Here is a 17,602-nt window from a genome sequence, read left to right on the forward strand (position 1 = left end):
AGGCGACGGGAGACTTACCCAGGACAGTCATTTCTCCGAATCAGGGAAACGGTGGGGATGAATGGTCTGGGGCTTTAAAAACACTCACTTCTCCCAGAACATGGCTCTCCCTCACTTCCTTCTCCCCGGAGGAAATCATGGTTACCTTCCTGGTCTTGCCCACCTTAGGCAGCCTCAGCTGGGGAGCTGGACCCAGCCAGTCAGGCAGAGTGGTCACCCCCCAGAGTGGGGGCCCTGAGGGTCTCTGTGGAGGACAGGGACCAGTGGAGGCCTGAGTCTCCCGCTCTTGGCTGGCTCGGGGGGTGAGCAGCCCCCACCTGCCATGCCCGGGTCCCAGGCCTGCCTGGGAGGAGGCTCCATGGGCCTCAGGGTGGAGAGGCTGGGCAGGAGGTGGGGACATGGGGGGTCCAGAGCCTTTCATTCAGAAGCCCGGCCTCCCAGGTGGGGTGTGGAGGGCCCCAGAGTCAATGTCAGGCGGGCAGGGACAAAGGCTCGTCTCCTCTCCCCACTCCCTGTCCTTGGGCTCAGCTCTGCTGGTCCAGGATTGGGGGAGGGCAAGGGCGGCGATACATCAGGGGCTGTCTCCTGCCTCCCCCAGCCCAGGGGCAGGGCCTCCGGGCGGCCCCGGGATCCTGGCTGAGGAGGAGTCTGGGATGATGGGGTCGGCTCACCCATCGAGCCCCTGCTGCTTGGCCAGCCCCAGGCCCAGCTGGACTGTGACCCTGGGCCCCTTTCTACAGACAAGGTCCCAGTGGTGGGGCCTCACTGTTCCTGGGGGGCCTCAGCCCTGCTGTGAGCCCAACAGCCTGAGGAGGAGGCCAGCGCCTCCCCACCAGCCCCTTGTGCCCCCAGCCCCCCGCCAAGTGATGGCAGCTCCTTGGCTCCCACCCAGGGGAATGGGGATTGCCCCAGGGAACCCACACACGCCCTCACACCCTGGGGACCCCCAGAGCAGCTCACGGGTCCCTCAGGCTTCTTTCCTGGCCAGGAGCCTGGAAACAGGAGGCTCGCCCAAGGCCACCCAGGCAGTCGTCAACTTAAGGGGGCCTTGGATGTGGGAAACCATCTCCCAGGACCACACTGGAGTGTGTGTGTGTGTGTGTGTGTGTGTGTGTGTGTGTGTGTGTGTGTGTATGTGTGTGAGCTGCATGCATATATGTCCATTCATGGGCTTCCCTGGTGGCTCAGATGGTAAAGAATCTGCCTGCAGTGCAAGAGACCCGAGCTCCATCCCTGGGTCAGGAAGATCCCCGGGAGAAGGGAATGGCAACCCACTCCAGTATTCTTGCCTGGAGAATTCCTTGGACAGAGGAGCCTGGCAGACTACAGTCCATGGGGTCACAAAGAGTCGGACAGACTGAGCGACTAACAGTTTCACTTGGTGTCTCTCATGTGTCTCTGTGTGGGGTCTCCCCATCTCTGTGTATCTCTGTCTCTCACAGGTGAGGCTGAGTGTGTGGGTCTCAGCGTCCACGTCTGCATGTCTCGGGCTACATGCATTTGGGTGCGTCTGCTGTGACCTGAGCTGTGAGGAGCTCTGTTTTAAGCTAAGGCAGTGGGCAGACCCGGGAAGTATTACAAGGCCCGCGGGTGTTTGGTGCTTACTAGGCATTGCACACCCTATCCTGAGCCCCACAGGTTAGGTGGCCTGCCCAGGGCCGCGCACGGGGCCGGGCGGGGGCACATCCTCTGTCCTTCTTCAGATCATGGTCACCAACGCCCCAGGTGAGGCTCCTTGTTTGGAAACTTCCTGCCTCTATTTACAGGGGGCCCCAAGGCCCAGGGAGACAGGTCTCCAGCAGTGGGGAGGTGCCGGGACCTCCGAGACCCAGCCAGGGCCCACGGGAAGCTGGACCTCCACCTTGACCCCACCACTCTCCGATGCCCTCCCGCCTCTGATCAGGCCAGCCCTGACCCTCCCACCATCCCAGGTCCCCTCACTCCCAGCACCAGTGCTGGTCACTGAACAGTGGGAACTCGGGGGGCTAGAGGGGGAGCAGGTGCGGGGGTGTGGGGAGGGGCAGAGCTCACGGTCCCCAGGCAAGGTCACTGCGAGGCTGGTGGTCACCCCCCCCCCGGGGAAGGGGAGCGCAGATTCCCCCTGAGACCACACAGTGTCGGGGAGGCCTCGGGAGGACCCCAGCTCAGGGCTACCCCTGCAACCCTTCCAGCACCTCCACTCCGGCCGACTGCCAAGGCCACAGGGGCAGCCCGCCCGCCCCCTCGCCCGTCTCCCGCCTCGTCCGTTCCCCGGGTGCCCCAAGCTCTGGGCCAGGGCTGACCTCCACCCTGAAGCTGACCCTCTTCCTGCCCAGGCGTCAGCTCCCCGTCCAGGTGTCTGCCGGCTCCTCCCTGACCCCGCCCTTGCCCCACTGCCCCCAACGTGCCCGTGAGCCCCCCAGGAGGCTGTGCCCCGTCCCACTCAGGCCCCCGCACGAGTGCCCGCGGGTGACTGAAGTGGCATCAGACATTCATGAGCCAAGACCGCGCCAGCCTGGTTGCTGTCCGACGACAGGGACGCCGATGACCGAGCAGACAGAGGGTGGAGGTGCAAGAGTACACAACGTACACACGCGTGCACACGTGGACCTGCCTCTGCACATGCGGGAATGTACACACACACGCTCCATGCACACAGGTGTGCACCACACCACTGCCGCACACATGCTTGCAGACACGCACGTGGCGGGCCCCTGGCTGCTGCAGTGACCTCGGATCGGAGCGGAGCAATCAAGTTGTTTTTTCCCCAGGACACATTCCCACACTAAAGAAAACAGGAAGGGACTTGGGGCCAGGACAGGAAGAGGAAGTGGCCTGCGCGCAGGGAGCCGGCTCCAGCCGGGTGGACCCTGGGCGGCTGGTTTGGGTGGGACTCAGGAGCAGACAGACAGACAGACGGCTGCAGAGTGGGGAGGTGGAGCGTCCTCCAGGACGTCTCGACCTTGCTGCTGGTCCTCACCGAAGGCCCCTCCCGCTTCCAGGTGAGCAACCGAGGCGGGGCTCAGCTCGTCCCAGTCACCAAGGAGGGCGGGGGGAGCTGGCATGGGACCCCAGCCCCTCTGACGTCACACTCCCCCAGCCCCAGTCCTGCGGCCCCTTGGCAGTGGGCAAGGCGAGGCCTCTGCTTAGGATGCCAGGGGCCTTGGTGGGGCTCTTTCTGTGGCCCCGCGGTTCGTCCAGTGCTGGGCGTGCCTGTGGCACGTGGCCTGGCCTCTGGCAGTCTCGGGGGGCCCTGAGCACGCACTGCAGAACACACACAAAGGAGCCATCAGCCCAGCCTGCAGACACCCCCTCCTCCCCGGGACTGGGTGTGTCTGATGGCAGGGACTCTGTGGGGTCCCTGCCCCCAAGCCTGGCCCAGGGCTGGGTACAGGAGATGCTCGTAAATGCTCCACCGATGAGGCATTGGAGGCACAGAGAGGGATCACGACTGGCCCAAGGCCACACAGCGAGGCCGGTCTGAACCCACTCGAGTCCTCCCGCTGCAGCTCCAGGGGAAAGCAGGGTGGAGGCCTGGGCACATGGTCCCAGCCGGTCCCAGCCCCTCCCTGGGGAGACAGACTGCTGCAGTATCTTGTCAGTCCTCCAGACGCAGCAGGTGAGACTCCCCCCGGCCCTGCAGGTGGGGGGGCCCAGGGGAGCTTCCTGTCCTTGCTGACCTGCCTCCTTTCTTCCCTGCATTCCCTCCCAAGGCACAGGGCAGCTGGGTGTCCTCTTTCCCCTCCAGAATCCCAGTCTTAGAATCACATCTAGCTGGTGTGAAGGAAGGAGGAGGTTGGGGGCAGGGTTAGGGCTTCAGAGACATATTGTCTTGTCTATTTTTTGTTTTCATTTAAAGAAAAATCTTGCTTAGGAGGGACCCAGGATGACCAACAGCCCTGGTTTGCCTGCGATAGAAATTTTGCAGGATGCATGAGGACTTTCAGGGCTAAAACAGGCAGGGGTCCAGGGAGACCAGGACAAGTTACCCTAGAGGGACTCCAGAGACATTTAATCCAAGTCTACCTGATGCTTGAACTCTCCACTGTGTCCCCAGCCAGTGGCTGTCTAGCCCTGCTTACATACCTCCAGTGACAGTGAGCTCATTACCTTTCAGAGGCGCAAGAGCCAACCAAGAGGTAGAAACAGGCAGGACCAGGCAGTGACCACAGTGAGGTCAGAGTTTGCAGAGCAGAATGCAGGGGCCCCTGACCAGCCTTTAGGGGCAATCAGACAGGGCTTCCCAGAGGAGGAGACTGGAGAAGAAGACAGAAAATTCCTGAGCAAGAGAATAGTACAGGCAAAGGCCGAGAGGCCTAGAGCCACCTCCCAGGGAGTGAATTTCTTTGCTGTTCACTCTGACAGCTGATGTGACTCTACAGCCCCCCACTCCACCCCCATCTCTGGAAAGGGGCCCCTCCTGCCTTCACACCCCACCCCACCTCCTCGGTCTCCAGGCTGGGAAAGGTCTCACTGCCAATGGAAGAGCTGCTAGATGACCTGGAATGCCATTCCACCCCTGCCCCCCATTTTCTGAGGCACCGACATCTGCCCCCTCCTCCAAGAAGCCTCCCCTAGCTTCCCCAGCCCCGGATCCCCCACTTCCACCCGGATCAAACTTCTTCTCTCCTAGGGGTCACTACACCTTCAGGGACCCCTGTCACCCTCCAGTTGAGCTTTCCTGCCTCTTACTTTCACACCTACTGGTCTCTCTTCCTGAAATGTCCTCTCATCCCCTGAAAAAATACTTTCTTATCCGTCAAAGATGGAACTCAAATGCCAGCTCTTCCAGGAAGCCCTCCAGTATTTCTCTGACTGGAGTTGATACCAGCCTTCCCTTTCAGTCACTGCACTCCCTCTGTGCTGACCTCGGGCCAGGGTCGGGGATGGGGGTAGGCAGCCACAGGCACCCAGCCCTGGGAACTCAGCCCAAAGCCTTCCATCTGCCTCACTGTCCTGGTCTCTGGTCCTTGTGGGGGACCCAGGAGCAGAAGTGGGTTGGCTCTTAAGGCAAGCACAGAGCAAGTGCATACTCAGGGCTTGCTGAGGTTTGTTCATTCAACCAATATTTCCTGAGCACCCCCTCTGTGTCGGACAGTCACATGGCTGCCCTTGGGGGTCCTTTTCCATCCCCCAGCACACGTGGAGCAGTTAGAACAGTAGGGCCCCTGCTGTCCACGGCTCTCATCTCCCAGGCAAAGGCAAGGGACACACCTTCTGGCCACCTTGGAGCTAGCCGGCTCCAGAGCCCAGCTCCGGTCACACCCCTAACCTGCCGAGGGGCCTTGGATGGGTCATGCCCTCTGTGACCTGGAGGCAATAGGAGTGGCTGCCCGGGAGAGCTGAGAGAGGGGACGAGTGTGGCATCTCTGGGTGGCATCACTCACTCTCATCCTTCTCTAAGGACCCGAAGTGCCCCTCGCTGGGCGGGTGGGACCAGTCCCCAGGAGAGAGCTTGCAGGCATTCTGGGGTCCTAGGCTGACAGAGAGGGGTCTCGCAGCCTGACCGAGTGCCCAGGGGTGCAGCGGTCTCTCCAGCAACCTTCTGAGTCTGCCGGAGAGGCTGGGGGCAGGGGAGGGCAGTGCCCAGATTTATCCACCAATCCCGCAGGCTCCTGGCCCTGGAGCTCGTTATCTGCCCGGCCCAGCATGGGGCGGGGGAGGGGGCGGTGGTGGTGGTGGCTGGGCCTGCCGGGGCGGGACACCGCCTGGGGACTGGACGCAGCCGGGAGCCCCACCAGGTGGGCGACAGCCGCTGAGGTCCCCGAGCGTCCCCACGGGCCGTGGCCGGCTGCCTGCCCATCTCCCGCACCATGTCGGACGGCGAGGGCCCCTCAGCCGGTGAGTGGCAGCGCTATATTTACCCACCGCGGCTCCGGTTGCAGAGCCAAGGCCACTGGTCACCGAGGACGCGGCCCCCCCACCCCCCCACCGCAGGCTGCAGGCAGCTGTGGGGCTGGACCCCCTGGCTCAAGCCCGATGCCTGGGGGGCGGGTGGCTATGTGTCTGGCGGGAGGTGCGTGACTCTCAAAGCTCAGCAGTGCCGCACCCCGGCTTCCCCATGGGGCGAGAGCAGGAAGCGGTTTCTGCCGCGGACCCTCCCGGCTGTCATCTGGGCCATGGAGCTGACCCACCCCCGGCTGCCGTTGGACCCTGGGTGGGCGCAGGGTGCGGGCTCCTGGAACCGCGTGCAAACGAGTGTGTGTAAACATTTACTTGGTGATGGGGGACAGGGGAGCGCACAGCTTCCATTAGACCTCCCAGAGGTCTGAGACCAGGAAGTTCTGAGCTTCTGGTCTGCCTACACAAGATGACCCCCTCCACCCAGGGGCGCCCAAACCCTCTCGGCTGGCAACCAGGCAGGCGGAGGGGTGGTCAGACACTGGGGTCTGCCTGCATGCCCTCTGGCCTGCCCGAGGCGAGGGGCAATGTTGGGGGCTGGCTGCCCATGTCCCTGGCTGGTGGCCCCTGGTTCCGTCCAGCTGAAGACAAGCTCTGATGTGGACGTTACCCTGAACCTGCCTGTGGTGGGGTGAGGTGGGGTGGGGGGTGGCTGGAGACGGCTTAATTCAGGGAACATTTCGGGGACTCTGGAGTCAGGCTGCCCAAGTTCTGATTCCCATTCCTTCACTTCCAGTTCGGGTGACCTTGGGCGAGTGGCTGAACGGCTCGGAGCCTCAGTGGCTCCAGGTGAGGAAGGAGGCAGCGCTAATGAACCCCAGGTGGTTGTTAAGCTTGACAGTGAGGATGCATGCAAGCATCCGCAGGTGCGCAGTGAGCGCTTAGCGGTGTCTTTGTGGGAACGGCAAGTGGGGGGGATTCCGGGCTGGCGCCAGAAGCCCTCAGGTCTGGGCAGCCCTTCCAGGCCCCTTCCAGCCGCGCCTCGTCGCCTTAGCCGTGACTGTGGCCCACGGATTCCTTACCCATCAAATGCCACCATGGAGAATCTCCACACGTCAGATTGTGATGGAGAGAGGGCCTCGGGGTGAGCTGGGGGCAACAGTGCGTGGCCCCACCCTGCACGGTGTCTGACGACGGTTCCCCGCCTGGGCCTGGCCGAGTCAGGCATGGGACAGGGTGTGTGTGTGTGTGTGTGTGTGTGTGTGTGTGTGTGTGTGTTTGGGGAGGGGGATACCGACAAAGCTGGCCTGACCTCACCCTCTTCTGCCGGGCGCCAGTGGCCCTGACTGCCAGGAATTGTCCGCCGTGGTTGTAAAGGAGCCAGCATGGGCTGGGGGGGTACAGGGGGTGCAGACAGGCCCTTTTCTGGCTGGCTCTGCCCACACCTGACACCAACCCGGAATAGCTCTCTCCCTCCACCAGGGACACAGCCCTGCTTTTAGCAGCTTGTAAAACCACCCTGCTGTGGGGATGGGTATTTCAGGAAGCCCAGGACAATATTAACCCGTCAGGGCGATGGAATGGGTACTGAGCATGTGTGTGTGTGTGTGGCCTGGAGCCTGGGGGCAGACTGCCTTCCCTGTCAGGATTGGGAGAAGGTCCACTGGATTGGAGGCTGGCGGGCAGCATCCCTGCCCTGCGACTGGGCCGGCGACTCCTGGCTCCCCGCCTGTAGGATACTGTGTGATGGTCTTTGCTGTCTGATGTGCTGGGTTGCGATCACTCCACGTTGGCAGGCGTAAAGACAGCTCCTGGTGCAGGGATGCATGCTTGCTTATGGTGGAGGTAGGGGTCGGGGTGGGGGTGGAATCTCCTAGGGTGTGTCGTCTGCAATTCCAGTCTTTCTCAGACTCCTTCTGTGCTGCAGCAGCTGGGCCAGGCAGGCTGCTGTGAAATATTTCCACCTGTTCTCAGTAACCAGCCTCTGTCCGTGTGAACAGCAGGAAAAGTTCTCAGCTCTGCGCCCACAACCTGTGTAACCTTGGGCGGATTACTCAAGGGCGCAGACCTCAGTTTCCTCATCTGTTAAATGGGGACAAAAATAGGATCTCAGTGCTTTAAGTTCCAGGGAGGATTAAGTGACCAAGAGCATGCAGCACACCGAAAATCATGCCAGGCTGGCTGTCCGCTGAAGTTTTTATTATTCAACCAGTAAATGAGCTGTGACCCAAAAAAGGCAGCAAAGGGACCAAGTGGTCTGCTGTGTCTCGTCTCCCAGCTGTTGTGGATGCACTGTCTGTTTAATCCCTAGAGATCGGTGGCGTGGACTTCCAAGGAAACCAGAGCTCAGAGAGGCAAACAGACTTGTCCAAAGTCACCCAGCTGGCCAGTGGTAGCGCTGGGCTTCAAACCCAGCTTCCTAGGCCCTGTCTGTGCAGAGCTCAGGTCAGATGCCTTTTCTAGGAAGTCCTCCCTCCCTGCTCCCCTGGGGGTGGGGAGTCTGGCCATCTTGCAGGACTTTTTAGCTCTCCTCTGAGCAGTGGCCCTTCTCTTCTGGGAGACTGTTAGCTCAACATCGCCTCCAATGATTCAGAGCCTGTAAAAAAGTGGTGGTACCTTGTTAGGGTTGTCAGGACGGTTCCCCAGCGCAGAAGCGCGGTGGCAGGTGGTCCACGCCAGGGTTTATGGCCCTGAGCCTGGGTAGGGGAGCCTAGAGGCTAAGCTTACCGGGAGTCAGCATCGTATTTATAGCAGGAGCTCGCCTGCATGGAGAACTGCCAGCCTGTCACCGGGTCCAGTGAAGGTGCTTCCCCTACAGGCGCCTGGCTCCCAGACCTGGCTCTGCCCTTTGGCGACACAGAGAGCTGGATGGGTCACTTCCGCCCGGAGGCCCAGCTTCCTCATCCGTAAAGTGGGGCCTTGCCACGTCCCTCCCTGGAGACGGGGTCTGTAGGTGCCGTCATGGGCCTGGGTGGAGGGGCTCCTCACATCCTGGGTCTGCTGCTTGGTTTTCCCTGCCTCTGACCTCGCGGTACCTCTGACCTCTCAGTTCTGGAGCTCCACAGGAGAAGAGTCCAGCCCCTGTGCCCTCCGATCCTCCCATGTTTGGGAAAGTTTCCAGCAAAAGTATTCCAAGCACCGAAGAACAGGCCACTGGATTTGCAGCAGAGCACCCGAATGCAGGTCCATCAGGGTCCAGAGCTTGAATCCTTGCTCTGCCATTCCCTGGCTCTGTGGCTTTGGGCAAGTCACCTAACCTCTCTGAGCTTCAGTGACAGGTGGACATTTGAACAGCCCCGGAGGCTGTGGCGAGGATGGACACCCCTAACCCGAGGAGGCACTCAGCCAGTAACATGACCTTCTTCCTCCTCCTGTAAACCATCAATCCCACTGCCCACCCACCCCAACCCCATCCCTGGGGGCTGCAGCCACATTCTTTGCACAGTGGGAGGTGGTTTTTCTGGGGCAGGTGGTGGCTGATGTTAGGGTGGCCACCCCGTTTCTCAGTCAGCTCCTGGCATCCCAGAGCCCAGAGACAACCTGCCCCGGCTTCCTGCTCCCGTTCATCATGGCGGGCCCCCTGCCAGGGCGCAGGGATCCCCCACCTCCCTCCGAGTCATGGGCTGCATTCTGCTCTCCTCTGTGGTTACCGACCGGCCTCAGGGCCCGGGTCTGTGCCGAGCATCTCCAGGAGGAGATAAAAGCAAAATGCTTTTACTATTCAGGCCCCGCTCTTGGAGAGAAAGGGTCTTCTCCCAGGAGAGGCGGGCTGGGCCCCGGGGCCTCAGCATCTCTCTGCCTGGCTCCCCTCCTGTCGGTGAGGGCTGCCCCCCACCCCAGACAGGTCACTGGGCTCTGCTTTTATGGACAACAGGGAGCCCGCAAGGTCGTGAACCGGGGAGATGCCTGGATTGCTCCCGTGTAGGGGTGCAGGGTCAGGAGAGACTCCGGAGGCCAGGATGCCCAGGAGGAGGCTGGTGATGTAGGTCCTGAGCTGAGGGGGTGAGGCCCACTGTGGGGAGAATGGGAGGATCTGGAAAGTCCTGGGGGGGATGGGGGAGGGAGTGGGGGGAATGCTGAGGCCTGATGCTGCCTCTCCCGCTAGGAGGGTCAGGGGCCTGGGGTGGGGTGGGGTGGGGTGACCTGGCAAAGCCCCAGGGGCCGGTTTGTACATCGTGTTGGAGTCCCTAGAGAATGACTTCCAGGGTCAGGCAGACCTGCCGCCCGGACACAGGCAGGTCCTTCTCCTCTCTGACCGTCAGTCGGCTCATCTGTAAGTGGAGGTGACACCATGACCTCGGGGGGTGTTGGTGGAGTTAGCTAAGATGTCACCTTCAAACTCCTCTGACCCGGGGGCCAGGGGAGGTGTGGGTAGCAGCCGCTCGACCCCAGGAACGAACCTTTAACCCACGGCCCTTGGTAGTCCGGGTGCTGTGCCGACGATGGCAGGAAGGGTTTAACCCGAGGAGCATCTACCAGGCGCAGGAGGCTGGGATCGGGGCGAATGAGGACCTTCCAGACGATGCCCCGTTACCACCCCTCTCGGTTCCCAGCGTCACAGTTCACACCACACTCCCTGTCCACACTTCCCACCTGTGGATCCCCATGTCGTGGAGGGGCACGCTGAGGCCCAAGAGAAAGACTGGCTCAGGGTCACTGGCTAGGGAGTGATGAGCCGGGACTCGATTCCCCAACGCAGGCCCCTCGGCACCCGTGTGCAAGCTTCACACCTTCCCTCCTGCTGCTCAGAGCCGGCCCATCGTCCAGACTGGTGGGGTTCTGCCTCCTCCAGGGACCCTTCCCCGGAATCTGCAGCCCCAGGGACCCCACACCCCTGGAGTGCCCCATCCCACCCCACCATCTCTTCCTCTTGTCGAAACAGCTTGACTGGTGCCAGCCTGGCTGCTGCTGTCCCACTCACAGCACCTTGGGTGGCGGGAGATGAGTTGGGGGCTCATTGCTGTGTGACCTGAGACAAGCCTCCTTCTCTTTCTGGTCTCAGAGGTTTTTTCGGTTTGCCTCTATCCCCATAGAATCCTACGGGGAGCACACAGCTCTCACATGTGTCCCGTGCTGGGACGTCAAGCAGGGCTCAGGAGCCCTGCCACCTCTGTGTCAGCCCTCACCCCGGTCTGAGAATCTCCGAGCAGCAAATGAATAAATCCACGTGGCTCCTGTCCCCACTCCAGCCTCCTGAAGCCCCCGGGAGCTTTTACACTCATGACAAGAAATACAGCTTAGAAGCCATTAGGAATTCCACCTGGAAATAAAAGCTATCCACTTCTGTTCTTTTAAAGTATTGGGACCATTCTAAATGAGCATCCTTGAGATAGCAAGATACATTTTAAATAGTTTGAATTATATTTTTTAAAAGACCCAAAGCTGTTGGTGTCTGCAACCATTTGTCTGCTTTTTTTTTTTTTTTGGAAACTATGCATGCAGGGAAAATAAAGTACAGAAACTGGTGGCTGAGATGGGCCAAAGATATGTTATTATCCATACCTTCGTGTGTGCTAAGTCGCTTCAGTTGTGTCTGACTCTGTGCGACTTAGCACGCAGGAAGATACGAATAACAACATATCTTTGGCCCATCTCAGTCACCAGTTTCTGTGTCTATTGATTTCCAATTTTTGCATGGATCAAGACAGCTGCTTTTGGTTTGTACGGACTATCACTCCGGACAGGCTTGGTATACTATGAAAAACACAAATCAGAGTGGCTTAAAGCAACAAAGATGTATTCCTCACTCATGCAAAGTTTATTGCAGGTCTGGGTTTTTGCAGGTCTGGGTGACTCTCCAGGGCAGGTCACCTATGGGTTGGCTTGGCAGGTGTCATGCCTCCACAGGGACCCAGTTTCCCCGTCATAAGGCAGATAAAGTAAGGGCCGGAGATATCACACAGGTAGTTAAACGCTCCCACCCGGAAGTGATCCGTACCATCTCTACTGGCATTTCACTGGCTAAAGCAAGTCTATGGCCACGCCCAATGGCAAGAGGGCAGGTACTAACCTCCAATAGGGAATGGATTAGTAATATCTGCTCCTCTTTTTTTCCCAACTGACTTTTAAAAAATTTCCCTCTTTTTTTTAAATTTGTTTTTTTTTAATTGACATATAATTGCTTTCAGGTGACTCACTAGTAGAAGAATCCAGCTGCCAAGCAGGAGATGCGGGTTCGATCCCTGGGTCAGGAAGATCCCCTGGAGAAGGAAATGGCAACCCACTCCAGTATTCTTGCCTGGGGCATCCCATGGACGGAGGAGCCTGGTGGGCTACAGTCCAGGGGACCTCAAAAGAGTCAGACACGACTTAGAGACTGAAAAACAACAACAAGACTTGCTTTATGATATTGTTAGTTTCTGCTATACAACAACGTGAATCAGCGATATGTACACATATATCCCCTCCCTCATGAGCCTCCCTCCCACCACCCCCAAATGACTTTTTTAAAAATGGCCTATTTTAATTATGAAATACTCAGAGCATATCTTATGCACTATGGTCAATAAGCATCTGAAATGTATGAGTCTTTCTGATAAGCAGATCTCAAAACCAGGGGCAGGACTTCTCAAAACATGTTCTCTCCCTCTGCTCTGAACTTGCCTTTAAAAGTCCAAAAATAAATTTCTGAAAGATCTGGTCACAGCACCAGCGAGGAAAAGCAGAAGCAAGAGAAACATTTTGCTGCTTGTTGCCAAAAAGCTCTCTTGATTTATTATTCCCTCAGGCACAAAAGAAGGAGCTGGGATGGATAGTCCATGAGCCAGATTAATCACTGAGACCGTTGGATAAAAACATAGGATGTGATTTTAGAAGGAAATGGTTATGGAAATGTATTGGAAAATAAAAAGTGTGAGTCTGTACTTCATCCTTCTCGGTCAGACCCTGTTTCCTTGATTCTGCAACATCACCAAATACAGCATTGTCGGTTTAATTACAGGCTTTCCCACCTGACTTTAGTATGTTGTTGCTGCTTAGCCACTAAATCGTGTCTCACTCTTTGTGACCCCACGGACTGCAGCCCGCCAGGCTCCTCTGTCCATGGGATTTCCCAGGCAAGGATACTGGAGTGGGCTGCCATTTCCTTCTCCAGGGGGTCTTCCTGACCCAGGGATTGAACTTGCATCTCCTGCAAAGAGGAGGTTGCATCTCCTACAACCTCCTGCAGGAGGTTCTTTACCACTGAGCCACCAGGGGAAGCCCTTTAATAGTATACCACTAAGCAAATTTAAATAAAAACACCCAGCCTAACAGAGGCCTGTGACAATGAACAATACACGCTGTTATGCATGATGAGATCAGACCTGGTTTAAAAATAACGTTTGCAGAGACTGGAGGTGGTTCGAGCCCTGTTCCAGAAGTCGATGATGTCACCCAAATCCAAGACTTAAACCTGGAGTTTGAAGTTGTTGGGCTCCGTGTTGGGGTGCGGACGCGCCTGCGGTTCTGGGCCCCATATTTCAATGTCTAAGCCATACTGTTTAGAGTGCTCTCTACCAGGTTTAAACACATTTCTAGGAATCCTGCCTCATTTATTTCAGGTGGAAAAACATGTCAGAGCACTGGTGCGTTGGCTGAAAACACCCTTCCTGCCACTTCTCGATGGAGGGGTGAGCTCGCGGTCTGAGTGGACCCCTGATTCATATGTCCTGCCAGGTGCTGTGGTGGGAGTGGAGAATTGGGTCTCCTCCCACAGACTTGCCTTCAACAACTCATTTCAGTTTCCTCCCCCACAGTGTTACTAGGCTCAAGTTATGAGAGCACTAGAGGAGAATGTATATAGTAGGCACTACATAAATGCTGCCTCCCCTTCTCCTAGGTCCTCTCACATACCCAATTCTGCATGATTCTCCTTATAACCCTATGTGGTAAACACTGTTGTTCTATTTTACAGATGAGCAAACTGAGGTTTAGAGCCATTGAGTGACTTGCCCCAGAGCACACAGTGGGGGAGATGGGGCCAGGTTGCAGGTGTGCTGGCCCCATCCGGGGCTCCTCTTTTGCACCGAGCAGCTTGCAGCCTGAGGAGGGTCTGGAGGCCTTCAGTCCTTCCCAAAGAAGGCCAGCAGATCAGGGAGCAGGCCTGGGAGAAGGGCTTTTATCAGGAGACAAGACAGCAGATGAGATTCCCTCTGGATTTCTTTGGAAGGCAAAGGTCTGCCAGGGAGAGCACTGGGGTTGAAGACTGAACACTTGGACCCGAGCTCGGTCCTGATACTAAAGTGCTCAGAGACCTCCAGTCCTTTGCTGTTTCTAGAGAGGTTTCCATGAGAATCTAGGCCTAGGAGTGTCCCGTGAGAAAATCAGTTCTCTTTCCTGTAGCAGAATCTTAGGATGCTCGAGAGGCCTCAAATGGCTCAGCATTTCTCTGGAGCGGTTCCCCAGTCACTCGGTGATGGTGAACCAAGCGCTGGCCCCTGGCTCTGCCCCTGGACCAGGGTGGACTCAGCCACATCCTCCACACCCAGGGCCACACGGCATCCCCAAACTGCTGTGGCTGGGTGCTCTGGGCACCTTCATGCCCAAGAAGTGTGGCTGAGGCTAGAACAGGGCCTGGACTGTGGCCAAACCCCTTGGCCATCCCAGCCCTACCCAGTTCCTCCCAGAGAGAAGCACCAAAGACCACGGGCCCGGTTTACTGAGCATCGGCTGTGTGCCCTGCTCTGGGCGGCTCCCTGCCCCTCTCACAGGCCTGGACGCCGCTGGGTGATGGATTGACACTGAGTTCCAACCCGGAACTTGGAAGCCTGCTGCAGCCGGTGCGCCTTCCTGACACCTGGGGGCGCTGTCCAGGGACCAGGAGGAAATCCAGCGCTTGGCGCTGTGGGAGGCAGACGGGGGGTGGGGGGGCGTGCTGCAAAAGCCTCATCCCGCGGCCCCCACGGCATTCCTTCCCTTTTCTTTCCATCTGGAAACTTGTTGAGAGAGGAGGAGTCTCAGCCATGACTCCAACCCAGGAGGCAAAGTGCTATAAATAGGTTCCACCAGGACTTTAGCTGAGCCATCAAGAGACTGTTCCAGTCCTGGGTGCTTGGGGGAAGCCCCACTCACCTCTGATCAGCACCCATTAGGGCACACCCCGGGGAGGAGTGGACACAGCTGGGTTTCTCTTGCCTCGTGGGGTCTGGGGGTGGCCTTCACCCAGAAGAGCAGGAGAGGAGGTCATTGCTCAGAGCACGTGGGGGTCCAGGCTCCCGAGCCTGCCCTGAAACTGTGGGATCAGCTGGGGGGTCAGTCCCCCAGGGGAGATGAGCTCAGGCCCCTCTGAGCCTCACAGGGTGACCAGTGACCTTCAGAGCTGCAGACTCTGTGGAGAGTCCTGGGTCATCACTTTTTAAATCTTTTGGTAACAGCCTTATTGAGATGTAATTTACATACCATACAACTCACCCATTTGACCTGAATTTTATAACCATCTCCACAATCAATTTTAGAACATTTTTATCACCTTCTGGTGATAAAGAAACCCCTGGGCTTCCCTGATGGCTCAGGGGTAAAGAACCTACCTGCCAATGCAGGAGATGCGGGTTCGATCCCTGGGTCAGGAAGATCCCCTGGAAAAGGAAATGGTAACCCACTCCAGTATTCTTAAATGCCTGAGAAATCCCATGGACAGAGGAGCCTGGTGGGCTACGGTCCATGGGATCGAAAAGCGTCAGACACGACTTAACTACTAGATAACAATCAAAGAAACCCCTAACCCATTAGCAGTCAACCCCCAGCCCCTGGCAACCACCACTCTACTTTCCGGCTCTGTCGATTTGCCGATTCTGGACGTTTCACATAAGTGGGATCCTACGCTATGTGGCCTTCTGTGATCAGCTGCTCTCTCTCAGCATCACGCTTTTAGGTTCACTCATGTTTGGATGTGTGTGAGTGCTCTGTTCCCTTTTGTGGACAAATAGTATTCCGCTGTACAGATCCAGACCTCATTTTATTCGTCCATTCTTCAGTGGATGAACATTTAGCTTGTTTCTACATTTTGGCTCTTATAGATAACGCCTCAGTGAATGGTCGTGCACGTGTTTCTACGTGAACACGGGTCTTTGTCTCTCCTGGGTTGCTACACACCTGGAAGTGGAATTCCTGGAACCATGTTTGAGTTTTTGAAAAAAAAAGACCAGAATATTTTCCAAAGAGACTGCCCCAGCGGGTGCATCAGTGGTGGAGCATTTGACTGCAAAGAAGTTGCACTGTGTACCTTCCCACCAGCAGTATATGAGGGTCCTGATTTCCCCACATCCTTCTGGAACTTGTTATGATCTTTTTAAAGAGATTTCATCACTCCTGCTTCTTTTATTATTTTTTTAACGTTTATTTTTATTTATTGTTGGCCGTGCTGGGTCTTCGTTGCTGTGCGGGCTTTCTCTTGTTGGGTGAGCAGGGGCTACTCTATAGTTGCATGGGCTTCTCTCGTTGCAGAACACAGGCTCCAGGGCACAGCCTTCAGTTGTTACAGCTCCTGGGCTCTAGAGCTCAGACTCGGTAGTTGTGGCGCATGGGCCTTAGCTGCTCTGTGGCGTGTGGGATCTTCCTGGATCAGACCCAGGTCTCCTGCTTTGGCAGATAGATTCTTTACCACTGAGCCCCCAGGGAAGCCCTGTTATGATCTTTCTGATTCCAGCCTTCCCAGTGGGTGTGAAATGGTGCCTCATTCTGGATTTTTTTTTAATATTTTATTTTATTTATTTATATTTGTCTGCATCAGGTTTCACTTGCAGCACACAGGCTTAATTGTCCTGTGGCAGGTAGGAGCTTAGTTCCCCGACCAGGGTTCGAACCTGCTTCCCCTGCCTTGTAAGGGAGATTCTTAACCACTGGACCACCAGGGAAGTCCCTCCTGGTGGTTTTGATTTGCTTTTTTTCCCTAGTGACTAATGGTGTTGAGCATCTTTTCACTTGCTTCTTGGCCATCACCTCTCGGCTCTGAGACATTATGCCTCAGTTTCCTCGTCTGTAAAATGGGCATAATGACAGCAGGCCCTGCCTCCCAGGCCGTGGGGAGGATTCAGTGAGATAACTCCAGGGTCCTGGTGCCGAGAGGCTGCCAGCAAGCATTGCTTGAAGCTGCAGACTGGGTTCTGAGCCCTTCCTCTGAGGGCTGGTGTGAGGGAGGGACTGGGAGAGAGGTGGAAATCCGGAAGCTTCTGCAAGCTCCAAAGGAAAGGGACAAACATCATCAGAGAAGGTGCTGACTGGCCCTGGCCCAGCCCTGGATGATTTCTTGCCCAGCTTTGAAGCTCTGCTCAGCTGGGCAGACCAAGCAACCCGGCCGCGTCTATGCAGCCTGGTGAAATGCAGACGACGCAGGTGTCCAGACCACATGCGCAGTGAAGACAAGTCGGGCCTGTCATCTGGGTTTCTGGGGAGGGGGGCACCTGTGGTTTTTCTTATCGTGAGTTATTTGGCCTCCTCCCCTTGGCTGCTCACTGGGGTGGGGGGGGGGTGGCGTTGCCCTTCCTGGACTTACACGCTTGCGTCTGTCAATAGAGAACTCTGGAGCTGGGCCAGGAGCTTCCTCCCACAGGTTGGGCGGGAGCCTGGGGCCTGGCGGAGGTGCCGATGGTCAGGCCGATTGTGTAGCGGAAACCTGAGCCAGGAGCTGGGCGGGAGGTGAGGGAAGGCAGTCAGATCGTCACGGGTGGAAAATAAGTGCACTTGCGGACAGCGAGCTCATTAGGCCGCCCCGGAGGGAACAATCAAGTTCTCTTCTGGAGCCTACCCTGGAATGTTCAGTTGAGTCTACAATCTGGGAAGGGCGGGTCGTATCCCAGGGGACCCC

The 17,602-nt window shown here is 57.4% G+C and overlaps 1 protein-coding gene across 1 annotated transcript in view; it reads left to right on the forward strand.

Moving 5' to 3' along the window:
- The first annotated feature begins 5,635 nt into the window (after positions 1–5,635).
- Positions 5,636–17,602, forward strand: part of EML1 (EMAP like 1) — a 196,883-nt gene continuing 184,916 nt past the window's right edge. The window contains exon 1 of the mRNA XM_043921463.1: positions 5,636–5,820. Coding sequence (XP_043777398.1) covers positions 5,793–5,820 — 28 coding nt within the window. The 5' untranslated portion in view covers positions 5,636–5,792. The remainder of the gene's footprint in view (positions 5,821–17,602) is intronic.

The sequence above is a fragment of the Cervus elaphus genome, chromosome 13 (genome assembly GCF_910594005.1).
Source record: "Cervus elaphus chromosome 13, mCerEla1.1, whole genome shotgun sequence".
Classification (NCBI taxonomy): Eukaryota; Metazoa; Chordata; class Mammalia; order Artiodactyla; family Cervidae; genus Cervus; species Cervus elaphus.